The sequence below is a fragment of the Spea bombifrons genome, chromosome 2, assembly GCF_027358695.1.
Source record: "Spea bombifrons isolate aSpeBom1 chromosome 2, aSpeBom1.2.pri, whole genome shotgun sequence".
Taxonomy (NCBI): Eukaryota; Metazoa; Chordata; class Amphibia; order Anura; family Pelobatidae; genus Spea; species Spea bombifrons.
In genome coordinates, this window is record NC_071088.1 from 135,684,270 (window position 1) to 135,707,482 (window position 23,213).

The window sequence follows — 23,213 nt, forward strand, 5'->3', positions numbered from 1 at the left end:
CATTCCCATCAATACTGTATTTTTTACACTTTAAGTAAAAAATTAATACTTTTTTTCCTAAAACACGAAAATAACATTTATCATAATTTAATGTAATATTTATTTAACATCAAAGTTAGGCTAGGTATATTAATTTTAATGGAAACATATTTTTTGGAAACAATAAATTCAGCATCTCACATACTTTTATTATTTATTGTTTTCTATTATACAGTTTATTATTTTTTTTTTTTTTTAATCCTTATCATATTATGCATTTTGCAACCTTTTTTGAACAGAAAAAAAAAATCAATTGTGTAATCATTGGAAAACCGAATAAGTAGTATTTTTTAAATGTATCACTTTATTGAGCTTTCAAAAAACACAAAAATATTAGATTTATGGAATAAAAATATATGTAATAATGACAAGGCTAAAGCAAATAATTAACAAAAAAACACCTTTCTGATTAATTTTTTTTTTTATATAATTTATTTGTATCTTACAAATATCTATTAAGGAATCTTATTTTATTTTAGCATTTCCAGGATTTTTATAAATTACAAAAGTCAAAAATTTCATAAGTGGAAATGTATTTTTTTTTTTTTTTTTTTTTTACAGTTTTTTTTGGGGGGGTGAAGAAAATGCTATGAAATTCATACAGGTTTTTTTTTATCAATTACCTGTAAATTCCCATGATCTTTAATTGTAACTAAATCCCTTCACAAGGTGAAAGTATGCAATAGAATATCTTTATGTAAACTAACAACATTAGTACTAAAAACGGGTTAATTTGCACAATTTTGCATCATTACAGCTAACATAGTTCTTAACTAGACACAAAAAAGAGGTTTTTTTCTGATTTTTTTCCCTTTATTACAGTGATGTTGCTGTAGAACTTCCTTTTACGTTGATGCATCCAAAGCCGAAGGAGGAACCTTTGCACAGAGAAGGTACGTAACGTTCTAGATGACTACATGTTCTAGATCACACTACTGTTTAGACCAGGATATTCTGGTAATGGTTTTTTTCCGGAGTAATATACAAAGACCAGGGGTCTCCAACCATTCCTTTAATAAAACCCCTCTTGCAGTTAATGAATGATCTTCAGAGCTTCCATTGAAAATATATTTTAGTGGTATAAGGATCATTTTGCTCCGGCTGAGTTGCTCAGGGGTTGCCAGATAGTTGGGTCGCAACCACCCAATGAAGGCTCCTTTATTGGTTGTTTTTTTTTTCAAGCATAAAATGTCAATGGTGGTGGGGGGGGTCATTGCACACATATACACGCTATACAGAACCTCACCCTGTATTTGACATATGCTTACTTTTCAGTATTAAATAGATAGAAACATAGACTTTGATGGTAGATTGGACCCATTCGGCCCCCGTCTAGTCGCCGGTTTCTCCTGCTGTAAAGACTCAAAACCTTAACCGGTCGTTGGTCTCGTCTTAGATTCAGGAGCCGTATGCCTATCCCATGCGTGTTTAAATTCCCTGTATTAGCCTCTACCACTTCTGCTGGGAGGCTGTTCCACTTATCTACCGACCTCTCAGTTGAGGGAAAACATCCTGACATTCTATGTAAGCCTCTGAACCTCTAGGTTATGGTCTCCTAAATAGATAGACAGATGGAGAAGACATGCTATAGCATGGTTACAGCAGACGACCACACGCTAAAGGATTACATTGGCAATAATGGTGAGCGCGAGAGACAGATCCGGTATAATAAATACCGATTCAATATCAGCTTCCAAGCCGGACCCTCTTTCCCTAATGTATCCGTTTGTTTTAGTCGGTCGGTTCTAGTTTTGTCTAGTATTAGAGAATAATAATATAAATGTATAATAATAATAATAATAGTAATAATAGTAAAAAAAATAATACATGAGTTTTGGGGATTCATCTCATAAAGGAGAATGTTTACGTGATTATTCTTTAACGATCTACAGGTATTATAATAACGTTTTATTGCAGCCCTTGTTAATCTAAATCCGTATTCCTATCTCTGACGTTAATTACTTCCCTTTCAGTTCTTGAAAACGAAGCGCCTATAGATACAAATCTCATACAATTTGATACAAAGTAAGCAGAACGTGTCCGACGTTAACTTGTCGCTGCTTTTCATCTCATTTTTTAACCCATTCCGCAATCGGCATGACTGTCTTCCAATGCATGCGCCGTCTAACACTTCTTTTATTTCTCGCATGGCTTCCTTGCATGCGCGTAGAAAAAGAAAAGGCGAAGTAAGATTCTTTTTTTGTTTTTAAATATTGCATTCTTTATAATTTCCTTTTTTTCACGCTCGTATCACGCAAGTCATTCTGCACGACTAATATTTTCTTTTGATTATTAAAGATGTTGTTCCACTGAGACGACCCAATAATTGCTCTCTCTCCCCCATACTAAGAATGAACCTTATCAGATCTGTCATATTATTCTTCCAGCTAAAGGTTTAATCTTATTTATTTAAAAAAAAAATATTTATTAAAAAAAGTCTTATTTATTTTTCTATTATTTAGATTAGTTTCTATGGTAACTATCTATCATTGGCTGTCTTCGTGTCACATGGCAATTATTAATTCCATGAATAGTTATTTCTATAATCAAAAAAAGTATTTATGGAAAGAGCCTGGGTGTTTGACAAGAGAGGGAGGTGGGAGAGGATATCAAGGGAAGGAAAAGTATTAGGCATGCTAGTTTTGCCACATTTTGCCACAGATCCCCACTTCCCCTGATACTCCTTTAATTTAAAGTTAAACGTCTCCCAAACAATTTATTCTTAGTCTGGTTTATTGGGAATTTATACACTTTCTGCCAATGACACTCTCTTTCTTTGTACCAGCGACGATGACATCGTTTTCGAGGACTTTGCCCGTCAGAGGCTGAAGGGCATGAAGGACGACAAGGAAGAGGAGGACGAAGGGACAAACTCTCCTCCGGTCAACGACAGATAAAGCGGGGATTCCTTTTCCCCCTCCTCTCCGTGTAAATCTTGTGGATTAGGCGCCTTTAATGTTGCTTTAAGGAGCCTAACGGAAAACCCTCCCCGACACCGGCAGTCGTTATAATCTTACTGCCGTTCCATAATTGTCACTCAGCATCTCGCTACCTATCCTGAGTTCCAGCTACACAATCCTAACCGAAATATTAAGAACCGAGAGTGCGGTTGTGGTCAGATCACCCAGTTCCGTAAGGAGTTCTCATAGCACTTTTGTACTAGAGTCTTTTATGCATTTTGTATAATTACAGTAGTATAATACAAGTATTTGTTACAGAACAGTAAGTCACCGTATTAAAAAAAAAAACAACAGCCATTGAAGGGTTAATGAAATCAGAATGAAATGAGTTTTGTAAACTAACTGGAAATGAGGATGAGGCCAGTTTGTCTATTAGAGAGATCACGACGCAGAACGAGCAAGGAGCGTTTATGACGAATCTCTTGGATATAGATCTAAAAAAAGTTGCTGCTATGGCAACAAAAACTTGGTTTTATTTAAAAAAAAAAATTTAGCAGGTGGTTTGTTAACAAAAAACAAACAAAGCCATTTTACCGACGGGATTCTGCTACGTTGTTCGTGACCTTAAATGCACCGTGGTCAAAACCTACAATTTGAGACGGAAAAGTTACAAACGTAAATGAAACATATTCAGACGTACGGTATTTATACATGAGGAGGAAAAAATATTGGACTCGTGTTTAGTGCTAGAAAAAGTATCTTTTCCCATCTCATCGGTTTGCTCCGATTGGTGTTTTAGTTGTTTGGTGGGGGGTACCTGGAATTTGATTGGGATAAACATTTCTTCTCCTCGTTCATCACAATCCATTTCAGTACAGACCAAAAGAACCAGGTTATGACATCATGACTTCAGTCTGTTTGCTCATAGGAAACAGGTCATCACTCATTTCCACAACAGCCGTCCCTGTGCCACTTCCTGATCTGCCTCTCGGCTACTGAAGGGGTTAAAATATCAGGCCACGAACCTGCTCCGATACACATTAGCCAATTCGACTATTTTAACACATATTTAATTGAACACTGTAACAAATATAAATATCTGTTGAATAAGCGGCACACAGAAGCACGGCGCTAAATGTGATTAATTGGGCCAATTTATTATTAATATTACTAATCATTACATTAGAATTATAGAATGTCGGGCAAAGATATTTTAATTTTATTTCAGAATGATTTGATAACATAAAGTAGTTCATTGACAATGGAGTGTATGTACTATATCATATCATATCATATATGGTGGCAGGTGATATCTTCTACCCACAATCCTCATCTGTCCAGGGCATCAAACTGCCAGGACTTTTGCTAAGAGTCCTGGCCAGCAGGACTTTAATCAGGTCGTCGGGAACGTGGGAATCAGGATAGTTGGCACATATGGTTTTTGCCAGCATATGTGTATTCATTCTTTAATTTTTAACACAAAATGTATTTTTACACCAACATTTTACCGGTATCATGTCAGACTTGTAGCCATTCTCCTGTAAAGTGAGCCGTTCTCACAATTGTTACTGCGGTTATTTTGTTTAATATAATGACAGCGTTTTGGTTTCACCCGTTGTATGCAGAATGATTGAATTTAGTGGTCAGGTGGTCATCAGAGCTACATAAGGGTCTCCATTTGCCTGAAGGCCAAGATCTGCTGGGGTATGTATAGCTGCCTCGACACATGTCTCTCCTTGAGTTTTCTTGCATTGCGCTCCTTCTTTAGGGCTCTATTTTTGTCATTCCTTATATATAATGGAAGACAAAGCCTTGCCCAGTAAAATTGATACATTAACTTGTAAATCACAGAAGGCACATTGATTTTGGACCTCGGTCTCCTAGAACTAGAAAACAGTAACTTCTTAGGGCACGATTCTGCCTCCAGGCTGTGCTGTACATCGGGTTAAGGTAACTTGGTGATTTTCATGGTGCCTGTCAAGTCCAAACTTGTTCAAATCAGAGATGAAGCTCGGCTGCCTTTCATACATTACGTTTTATTAATAGCAGATTCTGTAGAATTGTTAAAAAGATTGGAGAATACAAAATTATCAGTAACATTAAAACTGGCAATACACATGATCACATGTTAACACATACTGATTCAGAAGCAGAAGGCGGGCCTGGTCTTGTGAGCTTACAATCTATTACAGCTGTGGGCTGGAGACTATCCCTCCAATGGCATTTTTAATTTATACTCTAATTAACAATACTGATTAACATATTCGTACGTTTTTATCGCTAGATATCGATCATCCAGCTATAGGATACGCGTACATTTTTCAAGCAAATGTATAATATGTATATTTAGGATTTGTGAATATTTCTTGTGAAAAGATTGTTATTCCTCCATTTTTCCTCCATTTTTATTATTATTATTATTTTTTAACTTAAAATACACAAAATACATCAGTTCGAAAATCCCGTTGTAAGGAATAAGACTAAGGGTTTACCGGATCATTAAAACGTCTATAGAAATACTGTGAATTTCCTAGGATTGCGCCTGTCCCAGGGATCCCCTCTCCTGCTTCTTATAGGAGACTGGAAGGGGGTGTATATATGAGTATGAGTATGAGTATTAAGTAGTTGGGTTAGCCATCGTGGCAGGGCTAGCCCTCAAGATACATAATAATAATGGCAAAAAAGAACCAACTGGTCCATCTAGTCTGCCCTTTGAGTGGGGCTCCCCATATAGGTTACCCACGCTGAGGATAACGTTCCCACACATTATTGGGGCTTTTAGGGCTGTAGAACCCTGCGATACCCTCATACCCAGCAAACATTCTGAGCTCCTAGAAAAGAGGGGGCATCAGGGATTTGGTTCCTAATGTGGAGAGACAGGAGGCATAAGAATAATTTATGGTGGGCAGGAAATCTGGGGATGTCCATGACACAACTCTGTTAACTGCCCCGTCACAGGGCACTCTGGCGCAGCCATCATGGGAGAACGGAAGAGATATTTGCCACAGTCTGGCCACATGGTGCGTAGATTTCCAAAAGTGCATTATGCACAAATGCAACGTATATATTTCCAGTTGAAGAAGACACTTGGCCATCTTTCAAACAGTTTACAAATGGCCTTCATTAAAATAAATTAAGATTATTTTTACCCACTAGCTTCAGTTTCTTCATCTCGATCCTCAATTACCCCCCAACTGTACAGCTTTTTGGGGTCTTAAAGGGCAACGTCTCAGCCATCCACACAAACCACATTGGTTGACCAACTTGTGCTCCTCAAATTAGGGTCTTGAGATTCTTTGCACGCGACTGTGGCTTCTTCCACTGCAAAAAAAAAAAAAATAAGTAGATGAGATATATATATATTTATATTAAAGAAAAATCATCAAAGGCTGGATCTTGTGTATTTCTAGTAATTGTTACTGTCTAACAGAGACTCGTTTTATGGAATGTTTAAATGGTTTGCTGGCAAAAGGTGATCATTGTTGACCTTATTTGCATGCGACTACCCAGAATCCCTTGTGTTTGTGGCAGCACCATGAGATTTCGGGGGGAAAAACAAGCCTTCTGGCTTGTCTGGTGTCTGTAGATGAGTGTTTAATAATGCTTCTACTACCCCCTTAATTTGAAGTGGAAGGGTTTTTCATCACCTTTACCAGGGGAGGGCTGGCAGCCTAAGGCCTGGGGGCAAGTCAAGTGAAGTGGCTCAGCACCCAGTGGCTGTTTAGATTAGATTTTGGGTGGCCTGGGGGCAGTTGCGGCTTTACCTTTACCTTTACCTTTACCTTTACCTTTACCTTTACCTTTACCCACCATAACTTTAGTACTGGAGGTTCAAGAAGGACACGTTTTGTCTGTAAGGGTTTACTTTCCAGACCTGCTGATACATTATTGCCTTGGACAGAATGCAGTATGTTTCATACGGTTAATATCGGTATCGGCCTCATTCATTCACTCATGCCGAGTGGTTTTCTGTATCAAACAGCACAAAAAATGACAGAGGGGCTCTCACCTGAAGGCTGTGAAGTATTATTTATACTACAATATAGGGGATAGACATTGATTTTAAGTAATGTATAGATGCTTTGTACACAGCAGCCGATTTATTTTACTAACCATCGACTCTTGCTTTTAATTTCCGTAATTTCTAATTTACGACATCGAACAGATTCTCCAAAATATAACATTTCATAAAAATCTCGTAGGAATAAAATAGCAGAAAAATATCTGTTTTATTTCCTCCTCAGTATTATTCCTGTGAAATAATCTTTGTATAGTGATTACTTTGTATGGTTCATTAATAAAGCTTCTCGGTTTTCACTGTTGTAACTATGTTGTTTCGATATGTCAAATAATTCAAAGGATTATAGTTTATTAAAATTCTCAAATCTAATTTTTGTGTTTTTTTTTGTGTGTAAATATGAATTTTTTGAGGTGTGCTGTTCTTGGCACTAATGATAAAAGAATGTTTTGTTTGGAATCGAGTGCTGGGTAACTACATTTTAGATCCCAAGTTAAGTACGCAGTTTCCATTATTACGAAGGATGAACCTGAAGGAATTTAAATTATTTGAATAAAGTTGAAAAGAACCCTCTTTGCTACAATTTATGAGGTTTTTTAAAATACACCCAACAAAGAACTGTACTGTGGAAGGGTTGCTAAATTCCATAATGCTGCAAATGCTCATCAAGAACAGACAACCACTTTATAGCGTGCCTTATGATGAGCCCCTACTTGACAGCATTTCACATTCTTGCACCCTTACAGAGAAAACCCCCCCCCAGAAACAAAAGATACAAAGGAACCAACAACCCCAGGCATAACGTCTTACACTTCATCATGCTAAGTAGTCATACAGCATGGCTAGGACCTCACTAGACTCACGAGAACAAGGAAGTCCACATCTGGTCTCACCTTTATACTTGGGGTGAACCCTAAAATATCATGAAAAGCAAATATCCAATGCACGAGGAAACCAACAGCCCCAGACATCCCTTTCGGGCCTTCATTGGCCTTGTTAGTGAGGTACGGTTGGTATCCCTCTAGGAACAAGAGAGAAAGTTGGTTCTGGATGGCACTTTTGGGTAGGACCACACTAATATGTAGATTGTGATTTTTTCTCTGTTCTTGGCCGGCATCTTGCTTCCTTTTTGTATGGTATTTCACTCTTCGGGGATCTCTTGGGGTTCACACCAAGTGTAAAGGTGAGTCCAGGCGTAGACCTCCTTGCCTAGAGAACTGCTGACTGTACCCCATTGATGAGGGTAATATAGGGGTTGAAGGACAAAGTGTCATTAATCTTTAAACCGCTGATCTCGGCATCCTCTATATAGACAAAGTCATGCACTATTAACTGTTTGCAGACATTTGGGGCCTGAAAGTGACATATTTCTCTGGAAGCTGCATTTTTGGTTAATAAAATGACATCATCTAACACCTTACACTTTCACTGTTATCCCTGAACAGCCACGTGTAATAATCGCATTCACCATTAGGTGGTGATCGAGTCATTTGTATAACATTTCCCTTTTTAGGCTTCTGAAATATTCAGATTTCTTATTATAATTCTCCTCCTGCTTCTCCAACAATTCCCATCACATACATGGCAAGTTTTCAACATTTCTCCCAGCTCTAGCAACCAGTGAAAATATTGAGCTTTAACTACCTTTGGCTATGCCCCAGCCAGGCAATGCCAGATCAACACAAGGTGCCAGTTTTGCCCCCCAAAATAATGCACCACAGTTGACCAAAATGATACTTTTCTGTATCCCTCCAAAATACTGGTGACCCCTACAGTGACCCAGAATTAGAGATGTACATTTTAATTATTTATTGAGTTTAAAAAACCAAATAATTTTAATTTTATAGAATACAACATGGTCTAACCAAAAAACAAACAAGCAAACAAAAACTATACAGTTATTTCTATCTATCGCTACAAAAAGCAAAACGGTAAAAACATTATAAAATTACATTACAAAATTACAGAATTATTGCCGTTTAATAAAACAATCGCCTCTTATTTAGAACGATACCTTTCTTTCCCCCCACCAGTTCCAGTGCTGTTATTATTTTTATGACGGTTGCACACCTCTCCGGCACTCTAGAGGTTTACCGGTTAATTATACAACCCTACGGCACAAGCCTGTTCAATGACCTCTCTGCATTTCCTCATAAAGAAGCAGGGTGATAAGGCATTTATTCTCAGTCTAGCCGTGCACCTGAACGTCGATTTCACGAAAGAAGATTTTACTTTGTAAGTACAACAAATTTTCTTTATTTATATGTTTTAAATGGTTAAATAAAAAATATATATATACATATGTTTTTGCTTTTAACTTTAAATGGTTAACCAGAAATAATAATTCTTTTAATATATATTTTAATTTAATATTGAACATTTTGTACTGGAAAAAACACAGAAGAATATATTTTTTTAAATAAAAATTAATTGCTGTAGGCCAAAATATTTGCCCACTTGTTGTTAGCTATAGTTTGCTTTATGTGATTGCTGATCGCCTTAGAGAAGAAGGAAAATGTAATTGACCATTTTTTCGTGGACACATACATTTCACATGTTGCTGGTCGAGATTGCTCAGCAGTATGTGGGACGCTATATACCCCACCTCCTGCAGGGGGCACTTTACACACACACATATACCGTATTTGCTCGATTATAAGACGAGGTTTTTTCCAGAGCAAATGCTCTGAAAAATACCCCTCGTCTTATAATCAGGGTCGTCTTATAATCAGACCTCAAATAGGTCTGATTATGAGACCTAAGATCCAGATCCCCCGCAGCGATGCAGGGGACCTGGATCCTCCTGTGTTAACCCCCCCCCCCAATTTGCCGGTGCTTCTGAGTCCCTGGTGCTTAGTCCGGGCTGCGTGTAGAGCTCTACGCGCTTCCCGGACTAAGCACTGGGGACCCAGATGCAGGGGACCTGGATCCTCCTGTGTTAACCCCCTCCCAACTTACCAAAGCTTCTGAGTCCCCGGTGCTTAGTCCGGGCTGCGTGTAGAGCTCTACGCGATATAATCGCGTAGAGCTCTACACGATACAATCGCGTAGAGCTCTACCCGCTGCCCGGACTAAGCACCGGGGACTCAGAAGCACCGGTAAGTTGGAGGGGGGGGGCATAACACAGGAGGATGCAGGGGACCTCACGTGGAGCTCTACATGCTGCCCGGACTAAGCACCGGGGGCTCAGATGCAGGGGACCTGGACCCTCCTGTGGTATGCGCCCCCCCCAACTCAGAAGCACCGGTATGTTTGGAGGAGGGAGGGGGAGTGTTAAATGGGGGGTGTAAGGCATTACTGGAGGCAGAGTGCTCTGTGAAATGCCTTTTAACCCCTTTAATGCCACTCTGCCTCCTGAAATGCCTTTTACCTCCCTATATGCCACTCTGCCCCATAATATGCATTTTAACCCCCTAAATGCCAGAGTGGCATATAGGGGTATAAGGCATTTCTGGAGGCAGAGTGGCACACAGGGGGTCAAAAGGCATATCATGGGGCTTAGTGGCATATAGAGGGTTAAAAGGCGTATCATGGGGCACAGTGGCATATATGGGGTATAAGGCATTTCTGGGGCAGAGTGGCAAGCCTGGGGGCAGATGTGCATAACTGGGGGGGCAGGTTGAAAAAAAAAAGGAAATAAAAACAAAATATTTTTCTCAATCATAGCTTTTATTAACAAACAATTGTTCACATAGTTTACATCAACTAACATTTACTGGTAAAACTTTTTTCCTACAGGGTCGTCTTATATTCAGGCTTTTTCTTTTTTTCATAAGTTAATATTCAGATTTTGGGGGGTCGTCTTATAATCAGGGTCGTCTTCTAATCGAGCAAATACGGTATATATATATATATATATACATACTTACGGTGGGCATAAAACCATCCATCATAGAGAGAACAGTAACCAAAAATACACATATCCCCCAAAAAACCCATCTCTGTATCCAGAAGCTGTAAACCTACAAAGATTCCAGTGTTTTTTAAGCATTCTAGGCACAGATGGGCTCATAACTTATAAGGCGCCATACATTCTGTAAGATCCTTCCACATTTGGAGCCCCGGCTTGAATTTTGTTTGTTCCATGACATAGTGGGCTTTCCCCTACCAAGAGGTCATCGGCCCTTTTACCAAATGGTTATTCAAGTACTGTCAGGGACTCATTAACCTACCCAGGATCTCTCAGTGTTTTTGCCCCAATTTCAGGGTTTCAGGGGCAGACTCCTTCCTATTCTACATTTCTGTTATCATATAAAAGCCCCCCAATTGGTGCATTGCCACCAGTAAGTGTGTCTTTAAAGAATGAAAAGTTAAGATTTCCATGAGGGCCATGGTATCAGAGCCATTTGGTTAACACATTTGGCGAGTTGCTACACACAGTCTTCATGATCGGCTATTAAAGGGTTAATATTTCTCAGCGTCGCTCATTATGCCTCCGAGGCTCTATATGGGAGATATAAAGTGGGACTACTCATCAATTGGTAAAAAAAAGGTGCTTGGGAAGCAGGCAGAATGGTGGTGCAGAGTGGGTAGGGCTAAAGCCCCCACCCCACCCATTTATCACAGAACTGCCCATGAGGACCGATAATCAACAGAGATTTCAGGAGCCTCCAATGCAAACCTTGAAAATGTGATCATTTATGGATCATGTTTAGACTTAATTTTCCCCGATGAGACCTGATCTTGGACAGCTCTTGCCAGGGCCGGACTGGCCCACCGGGATACCGGGAAATTTCCCGGTGGGCCGGAAGGTCCGTGGGCTGGGACCAGGGGCGGGCTGGGACCAGGGGCAATTGCCCCCCAGGCTGCCCGAAATCTAATCTGAGCGGCCGCTGGGTGCTGATGCGGCCGGCGCTACTATAATACTTTTTTCTTAATTTAATATGGCAAGCTGGTCCGGCTTGCCATATTAAATTTTAAAAATGTATTACAGTATCGCCGGCCGACCGCATCGGCACCCAGCAGCCGTGTGCGATGGCCGCCTAGTGATGGAAGCAGCGTGAGGGGTGAAAGCTCCGCCCCCTCGCACTGACCTTTCACCCCTCACGCTGCTCCCATCACTATGCGGCCATCAGATTGCTGGGAATGTAATCTGTACGGCCGATGCGTGCTGATGCCGCCGGCCGCCTCTGCTTTAATACTTTTTTTTTACTTTATATTTCGAGCCGATCCTGCTTACCATATAAATAAAAAAAAAAGTGTTAAAGTAGCTCCGGCCGGGGGCATCAGCACGCACCGGCCGTTCAGATTACATTCCCAGCAGTCCGATGGCTGCATAGTGATGGGAGCAGCGTGAGGCGGAAGCTCCGCCCCCTCGCGCTCAGACTGCTGCAGCACCGGATGTCAGGTCAGTGAAGAGAAGTAGAAGGTGAGTAAAGTAATGTATTTTTTTGTAAAAAATGTATAATATTTTTTTTGAATGTGTTTTCAGCATGTGTGTGTATGTAAGTGTATCCCCCTATATGCCACTCTGCCTCCAGAAATGCCTTTTACCCCCCTATATGCCACTCTGTCCCATGACATGCCTTTTAACCCCCTATATGCCAGAGTGGCATATATATGGGTATAAGGCATTTCTGGATGCAGAGTGACATATAGGGGATTAAAAGGCATATAATGGGACAGAGTGGCATATAGGGGAACATAAGGCTTTTTTGGAGGTAGAGTGCCCCATGATATGCCTTTTAACCCCCTTTATGCCCCTCTGCCTCCAGAAATGCCTTATACCCATATATGCCACTCTGTCCCATGATATGCCTTCTAACCCCCTATATGCCACTCTGCCATATAGGGGGTTAAAAGGCATATCATGGGACAGAGTGGCATATAGGGGTATAAGGCATTTCTGGATGCAGAGTGACACATAGGAGGTCAAAAGGCATATCTGGAGGTATAGTGGCAAAAAGGGGGTTAAAGGTATATCACGGGGCAGAGGGGCATATAAGAGGGTTGAGGCATATCAGGGAGGCAGAGTGGCATATGGGGGTTAAAAGGCATATCATGGGACAGAGTGGCATATAGGGGGGCATAAGGCTTTTCTGGAGGCAGAGTGCCCCATGATATGCCTTTTAACCCCCTTTATGCCACTCTGCCTCCAGAAATGCCTTATACCCCCCTATATGCCACTCTGTCCCATGATATGCCTTTTAACCCCCTATATGGCAGAGTGGCATATAGGAGGTTAGAAGGCATATCATGAGACAGAGTGGCATATAGGGGTATAAGGCATTTCTGGATGCAGAGTGACATAGAGGAGGTCAAAAGGCATATCTGGAGGTATAGTGGCAAAAGGGGGGTTAAAAGGCATATCACGGGGCAGAGGGGCATATAGGAGGATTGAAGCATATCAGGGAGGCAGAGTGGCATATAAGGGATTAAAAGGCATATCATGGGGCAGAGTGGCATATAGGAGGGTATAAAGCATATCGGGGAGGCAGAGTGGCATATAGGAGGGCATAAGGCTTTTCTGGAGGCAGAGTGCCCCATGATATGCCTTTTAACCCCCTTTTTGCCACTCTGCCTCCAGGAATGCCTTATACCCCCTATATGCCGCTCTGTCCCATGATATGCCTTTTGACCCCTATATGGCAGAGTGGCATACAGGGGGTTAAAAGGCATATCATGGGACAGAGTGGCATATAGGGGGTATAAGGCATTTCTGGAGGCAGAGTGGCATATAGGGGGTTAGAAGGCATATCAGGGGGGCAGAGTGGCAAGCCTGGGGGCAGATGTGCATAACTCAGGGGTAGGTTGGCAAATAAAAGGAAAAAAAAACAAACATGTCTCAATCATAGCTTATATTAAATATGAAAAAAATAGTCTACATGAATTAATAAAGAAACAAAAGTTTCTTACCAGAATATCGTGAAGAATAATGTGATCACTGTTTTGTTCCACTGAACTTTTTCATCTAAAATGTTCGCTGTAGCAAATGTTTTGATCCCATTATGTGTAATGTATTTCATTTATTAGGGCCTTTTAAAACTTTTGCTTTCTGGCATTTTAATACAAATAATGAGATAAAAAGAATGGCGAATAGTGTGAGTCGGGTATGTATAAGGGGTGCGTGTGGTTAAAGAGCGCGACCGTGAGATAAACTATATGGGGCTGGTCTCCAAATTTTTCCAGGGCTGCTTTTCAGTCCCAGTCCGGCCCTGGCTCTTGCCCTGCTCCAGGCTTTAATGGGCCCTGTCTGCACATTACTCCTCGTTGGTGGAGATGGCAGAGGAATGATCTAGAAGTTCTAGAAGAGGGGAACTCACTCTCCTACCGTGTCTAGCGTAGAATGCAGAGAAGGCTATTATTCTGCTTATTAAATATTTTTAAAACTAATAAAGAATAAAGAAAAATGCATCACAAACTTCTTTTTTTTCAAAGATTTCATAACTTTAGTCTTTATTCTAACGAATGGAAATCTATAAGATTTATGGCTGCCGCAGAGTTAATATCCATTTTACATGCTGGCAGCTGGGCAGGGGTCAGCGGGAATCTCTTACATGACAGGGAAGTATATAAAGATAAGAAATGGAGAAGTTACCGTTATAGCTGAGCGGACGGGCGTCTGTTACCCCGGGTTATACTCCCAATCCTTCTAACTGGAAGAGAATCAGTAACCTAAATAATGATGGATTTCGGAATGCCGACTCTTTTGTAATAATTGGTATAATTCATTCTCCCGACATATTAATTCTGCTTTAATATCCAAACTCATGTTTGTGCTTTCTCCTTAATATCGACAAGTACCATGGTTACGGACTGGCATGTTCTAGATCTCCCTATTGGGCGGTTTGACTCCCCGTTCTTCCAATGCTTCATGGTCCTGTTTTGGAAATCTCATCTCCCTTGTTGGCGGCTCATATACAGTCAAGAAATCTCCCCTTATGAATTATACATTATACAGGGCCAGCTCAGTCCTTCTTGCAGGAGAAGCTCACTGGGGTTGGACCTTCATGTTGTATAGTGAAATCCAGTCAAATGCCCGGCGGGATGCTGGCTGACATTACTGTATACCCACCAGCGGCAGATCCGATGCTGGAGAGTGCGGCCGTCAGCTGGATATGACCAGAAAAAAGCCTAACAATCGCCGGCCCACAATAGCCATGGTAACTGAATTCCATGGTAACTGAAGTCTACAGACTGTCTTGCAGCACATAAAATTCATAGGCATACCTGGGAACTTCTGGGCTCCGGCTACCCGCAGCCTTCCCTTGCAGGACACAGCCAGGACTGCACACTGATGTCAGTGGGCGGTCCCGCTGATGTCAGTGGGCTGTCCTGCTGATGTCGGTGGGCGGTCCCATTGACGTTAATAGGCATTCCCACTGACGGCAGTGGGAAACACCCCTATTTAAAGGGAAATGGGCGGGGAACGGGGAGTGTCAAGACCCCGCTTCCGCGACCCAGAGGATTCGGGTCTTGAACCGGAGGCGCCGCGCTCACCCGGCAATCTCCGGCTCAAACCCGGAGAGTTCCCCAGTATGCTCATAGGGGGTCGTTTTTATTACAGTCTCATATGATGGATCAGACAAAAACAGAGGGCAGTCAGAGCGTGGGCCTTTCTACACCAACAAGCTCCCCAGGAATAATTCATCCTTCCATGTTCTTCTTTCCGTAAAACATTTTGAAAGTCACCTAGTGAGCCAGATGGGTTTCTTGGGCCTTCATGCTTGGTACATTGATGGGTCCTGGTCTAGGGTCTCATTGGTGTTATAGTCACTTAACTTAAGATGATTTTATTCTTCTAGACTGTAAGTTCCTGTGAGCAGGGCCCTCCTCACCTTTTCTTTCTATCCAAATTGTAATGCACTACTTATATTAAGTGCTGTTTACCCATTGTCTATATAACCAAAAAAATAACCAAAAATGTATTTAATGAGAACATCTATGCACTCATGGGATAAACATTGACCTATTATTCTAGACACCTTGTGCCGGTATATTGAATTGGGGACACCATGAGATGTATATGTAGAAATGCTGAAAAAGTATATTTTTACAATTATTTTTTATTATTTTTTAACTTAATATATGGCATTGCACGTGGACACACATTGTTTTTTCTTCCTTAATAAAAGTCTCGCTATGTTTACCACCTCCTGGCCTGAAGAGCCATCTGTCACCCAAGTCAATAACGTCATCACACAGAGAAGGAACTATCGCTCGCCGAACGTTGGATTTCCTGGGATAATATTACGGCATCCATACCATTGCTTATCACCGCAGAACCTTCCTACAATGAATCAATTTGATTTACAGCCTCTATAGACGCACAATGAGCGACGGAACTTCCACCCGTACCGTCTCCACCATCGACGACATCTCGACAGAGCTTCCCATTGAGATGCTTTGATGTTGCGCAATGCGACCGGTCACATGGTATCTTTTATTTACAGAAGATACACGGAATTTATTTATTTTTTTGTAATGGAAAAGTAATTATTTTTGGCCTCGGAACAGATTCTGCTCACATCGTTTAGCTAACGTGTGAAAACCAGGGTTATTATTTTAATCTGAATGTTATCAAACGGTTTTATGAGTCCAGCTGGCGGGCTTTAATGTCGCAATTCGGTTACAGCGTGGAACGGAACAAAACAACAGAAACATTATTATGCACTGATTATTAATTCATACGTATAATGTAATGATTAACTACTTCCATTCATAAGGAAGGAGACCACAAATAGGAGAAAAAGATTTTTTTTTTTACAGAGTTTACCTAAATAAGAATATTTGTGTAATTTCTGTTCCGTTTTCAGATGGTTTAAATTAAATCCATAGCTTGGGGTGTTTCTGACACCCTAAACTATTTCTGTAACGTGGAAAAAAATGCAATGGAGATGCCCAGGGGACCTCCTGGCCAAGTGGTTTTAAATGTTGTTGTTATTATTATTTTTAAAAATATTAATGATAAAAATCATCAGGAAAGACTAAGGGATGTCAGTATGTCCGGCTTGGAGGCAACAAGAGACAGAGGGGGGATGGGATAGAAACATTTAAATTCTTAAAGGGATTTAAAAAAAGAACAGGAAGAAAAAAGAGATCATAATCTAAAATTAAAAGGTCAGAGGCTGAGATGGAATGGAAGGGAGTTTTACTTTACTGAGTGGGTGGTAGATAAGTGGAACAGCCTCCCAGCAGACGTTTTAGAGGGTAATACAGTGAGGGTATTAAACGTGCATGGGATAGGCATACGGCTCCTGAATCTAAGATGAGGTCAAAAACTGATTAAGGTTTGAGTCTTTACAGCAGGAATGCTAGACAGACTAGATCGGGCCAATGGTTTTTTATCAGATGTTAAATTCTACGTTTCTAATTCTATTACTTGCTATACCATGATGTCATCTTGTGATGTCACAGTGTCATGTAGTTACAGCCCATCATCTACACCAAGAGTAGCTGACAGGGACCCTTCTTGCAAAATCAAGTTCTACAATGTTTTCGCAAGCTATGTCATAAGCGTGCCTGTAGTAGAAATATTATTAAACACTCATCTACAGACACCAGAAATCTCATGGTGCTGCCACAACCACAAGGGATTCTGGGTAGGCACATGCAAATAAGATCAACAATTATCATCTTTGCCTCTATATCCACTTTATACATGGATCCGTTGAAAGTAATTGCCCGCTGTACAAGACAGCCTTTGACAATACTTGGGAAGAGACCAATCCCACCAGAACACCAGGAACAAGCAGTTCTCCCTTGAGCTTCTGTGGGGTGTCACTCAGATCCTACCAGGAAGCCAGGGCCCAGCATTCTCCCCTTGATCTGTAAAGACTTCAGATGTAAAAATCCTGATGTTTCATTTTGTCAAATAACAACAAAGCCTGTCTGTTTTTTTTTTGCCCGAGGTGCGTGCTCCTTTGGTGCCGCATTCTGTGCACAAGGCAGCAGAAGCCAGACTACGATACCGAGTTCCCTCACGGAGAACTCGGACAAATTCCAACCCCCCCCCATGGGAGGGTCGGATCTTGAGTCTCACCCCGAAGAGTGAGACTCCTTGCTGGCCTTCTTGAAGAGAGGAAAGGGCCAGAAGGCTCCAATCCTCCTCCAGCAAAGTCCAGGCTTCACTGCTTCCTAAAAAGAAAACAGTGTCCAAAACGTGGTGACAAATACGTGTGCCGTAGAATAGTGGGGGCCAAGCCGTGAATTTCAAAACCGTGAATCAAAAGGGAGTAAATTAATAGGCACTCGTGCAAAAACAAAGTGATATATAAATTAAAGAAATATATTTTAAGGACAAGCCATTTCTGGCCTGCCGGATTCAAAAATAATTCTCATCCCCAAGACCTGATGGTACATGGGGGCGAGTAGCGATGGAAGGCCGCCAGCGGAAACATGCGCTCACCGTGTGCAGAGGCGTGCAATACCACACGCAGTGACTCCAGCATTTCTGCCAGGGCAATTTCACCTCAGGTTCCATTGCTTTCCCAAACCCTAAGGCCAGAGAATCAGTGTCATTTCTCCTCACCACAAGAGAGACTACACTTGATCTTAGCCAAAGGACCGAGAAGCAATGTCTGTAATATTCTTAACAGGACTCATCAGCATGAGATTGTGATGCTGACTTTACACTGGAGGCGTGGGGTAGCCAAGAAATACCATTACATAAGTTATGGTGGGTAAAGGTGATGGAAAACCCTTCCACTTAAAATTAAGGGGAAGTAGAAGTATTATTAAACACTCATCTACAGACACCAGACAAGCCAGAACGCTTGTTTTTCCCTCAGAAATCTCATGGTGCTGCCACAACCACAAGGGATTCTGGGTAGGTACATGCAAATAAGAGATCCATGTATAAAGTGGATATAGAGGATATAGAGGCAAAAAACCTTATTTGCATGTGCCTACCCAGAATCCCTTGTGGTTGTTTTCCCATCACCTTTACCCCCCATAACTTATGTAATGGTATTAAAAGTGTGCTTGCAAAGCATTGTGGGATTTGTAGTTCCACAGCAGCTACAGAGACACTTTAGACTACCAGTCAGCAAGGATTCACTTTAATAATATTGAATTGGTTTAGACTTAAAAATTTGCACAGAGCGGTGCTGGATAATAGTCCCACCCCCTGGGCAGGGTTAGCATTTTGCCCCTCCCCTGGAAAAATGCACATTTAAGTAATCCTAAAAAAAAATAAAGTACCTGACCATAAATTGTAGCCGTGTTGTATATAAAAAGTGTAACAGGAGCGCAATAAAAAAATATGCAAATAAATAAATCTTCAAACATAATGAAAAAAAATGCTAATGATCAATACTGCTTTATTGTTTTTTTATTGTGTTTGAAGATTTTTTTATTTACTTTTTTCATTGTCGTTCATTATAAAAAAAATAGATAGGGCAGCATCTACATTTCAAAATTAGTTCATGGTGCCTTTTTTCTCTTATATTCAGCATTTCTTGCCACTGATTGGCAGTTTGAAGCCTTTAATGTATATATCTATAAAGTTCCATTATATTACGCCTTGGATACTCACTATAGTTGTTAGCTGGATACATGTTGACCAGATTCTAAACAAAATAAAGGTTGCATTTATTAAGTTTGGCCCGTTGCCTTGGCAATATTCAAGCAAAAGTTGACATAAATGTAAATTAAAATGAGATTTAATAAATGTATTAGTGATTATTTTTATATTTATATATAGATTTCTTTAATTTTTCTTGAGATATTGAAGTTTTGATAAGAATACAAATGTATCGAGAATCAAATCTAACCAAGTACATAATATTCGGAAGAGCGATTCGTTAATGTATTAAGGTATTGTTGCCCTAATTTTACTGAATTAACTGTAAAAAAACCCACTTTTTTTGTTTTTCAGTTTACATTAAGATGGATTTTAGTGTTTTTGAAGATACTTTGCTGTATATAAAATCGCTAAGGAAGAACCCATGAACATAAATCAAGGTAAGATATATTATATGTGTTGTAATTAATATAAAGGGGAATTATTAAGGATGAATGATAATTTTATTGGCTCAACTAATCGCACTGATCACACTAAAATGAACTAATCACTGTTTGCCACATTAACACAAACATCAAACAGCCATTTTATCAGCACATTTTTAGGATCTTATTCATTATTCCTCCCCATGAAGTTGCTCCTTTTCTTCGATGGAAAGTGATTTCTAGAAACCTCTGTGGGGTATATTGATGACTACAGAACAATCAAACAAATTTGATATGCAGGTATATGCCCCTGAACTCATCAGCACCCTGGTACTTTGAAACTATATATTAAATCATTATATTGGCCAAAAAAATTAAAAATAAAAAGTTTAAGCTTGTACTGCCATCATTGTACAGCACCGTGGCATCTGTTGGCTCCTTTCAATTTGAGAAAAAATACAGACGGAATCGGTTGTGTCCATGATGACGATTTCTGCAAGACACATTGAGGATTATATATTATTACATACTATTGATAACATTATATAATTATAATACTATTTTATAATTACATATCATATTTTATTAATAGAAAATATTCTAGTCAAAAATTTTAAAAGTGGTCTTATTACCATAGCAACCAATGAAATGGTGCGGATTGCAGAAACATTGCATCCGCTTATTGTTCGATCTAACGAGATGTGGGCTATACCAAAAATCACCACCAGATGTCGCTCCAGCACCACTTTAAAGTCAATAGACTTACAATACTCTGGAGAAACTTTTTGGTAGCGCAGTGGTTTGCGTAATGTGACCTTCGGAAAAGTATTAGTTGTTCACACATCTACCCTGCACATTGTAGAGGTTTTATAATAATAATAATACTCATGGGCTTACAATGGACGGTGGCCAATACTATAGTGGCTATGAAAACACATTTGAAGGACAATAAAGGATAATGTGCTGTATCACTTGTGCGTGAGTAAAATAAAAATGGTGAAAAAGTGAAAAATAATAATAATAATATACTTCCCAAATGACCGCAGCAGCCCAAAAAAGCACTCTTCCTTAGGGTGCAGATATGAAGATATATTTGTTTTCTTCCCTATATGTACCTGCGCCCCAATCATCTGTATATCTTCACATTTGAAGGACAGCAGTCAATCAGAAGAATCTGATCATTATTTGTATGTGACTAAGAAACTCATGGTAACGTCAATTACAGTGTTAAATGTCATTTAAAGAAACATAAGCACACTTACCTCTATTATAGAAGATACAAGGATATCCAGCTAGGAGTAGATTAGGACACTTAATGAATGTCTCCAGTTGGGTTTTGCTTCCATTATTATGGTTGAAGAGCTCTTTATTGCAGTTTCTTTTTCTAAAGCAAAAGCAGGGCGAAAGTGCTGGCGTCTCCCAGTGAACGGCATCTTGCGATCCAGTACTGGGTTCCTACCCCAAGTTTGAAGAACCCTAACCTACTGGGTGATCAATGGGCTGGTTAGGAAGATCAGAGATCTCTCTTGTAAATTGCTAATTTATACTATGGTCGGTATTTAACTCTTCACCTGCTCTGCTTGTCCTTTTGTAGCAGAAAGAGGAGGCGCCGCAAGAGAAAGAGACCCAACTTGGTAGGTCTTGGGGGTAGTTGGAGATGTTGTCTTGGGTCAGGCCTAGTGAAGTGACTAAAATAAAATCTCTTGTTCCTAGTAATTAATTATTTTTTTTTGCTTCTTGATGAAGTATTGACGGCTTTAATGTCATTTCGTTTCCTATGTAATGTCTTCTGACTTATTTTTTTAGGAAGCATCAGATGAGCGAGTCATGCACCAGTCAATGGCCAACCAGTCTGATATCTCTGGATTTATTCTACTTGGCTTTCCTGGCCTACCAGCAAAGTTTAATACCCCGGTTTCCATAGCACTGTTCCTCGTCTACCTCGTAGCGCTCTTTGCCAACGGCACAGTGATAATCTTAATTATCTTCTCCCGCCGCTTGCACCAGCCGATGTATGTGATCATTGCAAGCCTCGCCGTCTCCGATCTACTGTTTGACACAATAACGCTACCCAAAATCATCGCCAAGTATTGGTTTGGAGACGCGACAATCTCCTTTTCTGGATGCATCTTCCAAGTGTTTTGCGTTCATTGCATGGGCAGCTTTGATTCCTACATCATCATGCTCATGGCTATAGATCGATACGTCGCCATAAGCAAACCCCTAAGATATAACTCAATAATAACGAACAGACGTATAGTTATTGTCTGTGCTTTCTTCTGGTTCCTTACAGGAATAATCTCATTGTCGATCGCCTTGTTGGATGCCGGTATCCCTTTTTGTGGACGGAACCAAATCAGGAATTGTTTTTGTACCAACATGGCGGTCACCTCCTTGGCTTGTATCAATGTCACTTTTGTCAAGCGGTTGGCTTTTGGTCTGGCTATGTTTGTTCTCCTTATACCCTTGGGCTTCATCATATTCTCTTACGGAGTTATCATCAAGGTCATCCGGTCAACAAGCCGTTCCGATAGTTGGCGGAAACCCTTCTATACCTGTATTACCCACCTCGTTGTCATCGGATTGTATTTTATTCCCAGGATATTTATATACGTGGCAAATCAGGTGAAATTAATTCTTAACGAAGACTTGAATGTTTTGATTTTGTGTCTCTACACGTTTGTTCCGCACATGGCCAACCCAATAATATACTGTCTCAGGACCAAGGAAATCAAAAAAACTCTGTTAAATTTCTTCCAAAAGAAGCTGGCACTCAGGATGGAGCAACATCCAGCTGTTTATCTGATTATGAACAAATATCGTTGCACCTAAAAATATATATTTTTCATTGTATCTGTTTAAAAAAGTATTTTTGTTATTTAAAATGAGTTTTCATGCTGTCAAAAAATAAAATTAAATTATTTTTAATTATTTAAAAAAAATACAATTCCTTGACTGAAAACGTTGCATTGTTTGAAACTGGGAATTTCGGCTCTCCAGGGGAATCTAATTACAGATTAGCCATTACAGGAAAGATAACTACCGTATTGGATCAATTATAGGCCTATTATGCAGTTAGTCAGCATATGTTACATACAAACAGAAAACTAACAGCCATTTTAAGCCCCCCCTTAATTCATAATGCAATTTATAGATATGTCCCTCTGATATGCCACTCTGCCCCCCAGATAGGCTTTACGCCCCCCAGATATGCCACTCTGACCCCCACATATGCTTTATGCCCCCCGGATATACCACTCTGATCCCCAGATATGCCACTCTGCCCAGACTCCCTGGTGTCTACCGAGGGCAGTCGGTGCACGTAGACAACCTCTGCTGCTTCTCGCCACTTACGGCAGGGCTTCTAT

The 23,213-nt window shown here is 40.3% G+C and overlaps 2 protein-coding genes across 4 annotated transcripts in view; both read left to right on the forward strand.

Annotated features, from left to right (window-relative positions):
* Nucleotides 1-3,523, forward strand: part of LOC128474309 (beta-arrestin-1) — an 89,638-nt gene extending 86,115 nt beyond the window's left edge. For all 3 annotated transcript variants that reach the window (XM_053456616.1, XM_053456618.1, XM_053456617.1), the window contains 3 exons: nt 862-932; nt 2,013-2,064; nt 2,825-3,523. In XM_053456616.1, the coding sequence (XP_053312591.1) occupies nt 862-932; nt 2,013-2,064; nt 2,825-2,936 (235 nt within the window). In that variant the 3' untranslated portion in view covers nt 2,937-3,523. The remainder of the gene's footprint in view (nt 1-861; nt 933-2,012; nt 2,065-2,824) is intronic.
* A 5,626-nt stretch (nt 3,524-9,149) lies between these two features.
* Nucleotides 9,150-22,677, forward strand: LOC128473883 (olfactory receptor 688-like). Its single transcript, XM_053456106.1, has 3 exons — nt 9,150-9,192; nt 19,775-19,860; nt 21,652-22,677. The coding sequence occupies exon 3, from the start codon at nt 21,673-21,675 to the stop codon at nt 22,675-22,677; it is 1,005 nt and encodes a 334-aa protein (XP_053312081.1). The 5' UTR covers nt 9,150-9,192; nt 19,775-19,860; nt 21,652-21,672.
* Nucleotides 22,678-23,213: the final 536 nt, after the last annotated feature.

Bases quoted from the DNA above. Each gene is read 5' to 3' on its own strand.
- LOC128473883 (XM_053456106.1), top strand. From the start codon at position 21,673: ATGCACCAGTCAATGGCCAACCAGTCTGATATCTCTGGATTTATTCTA.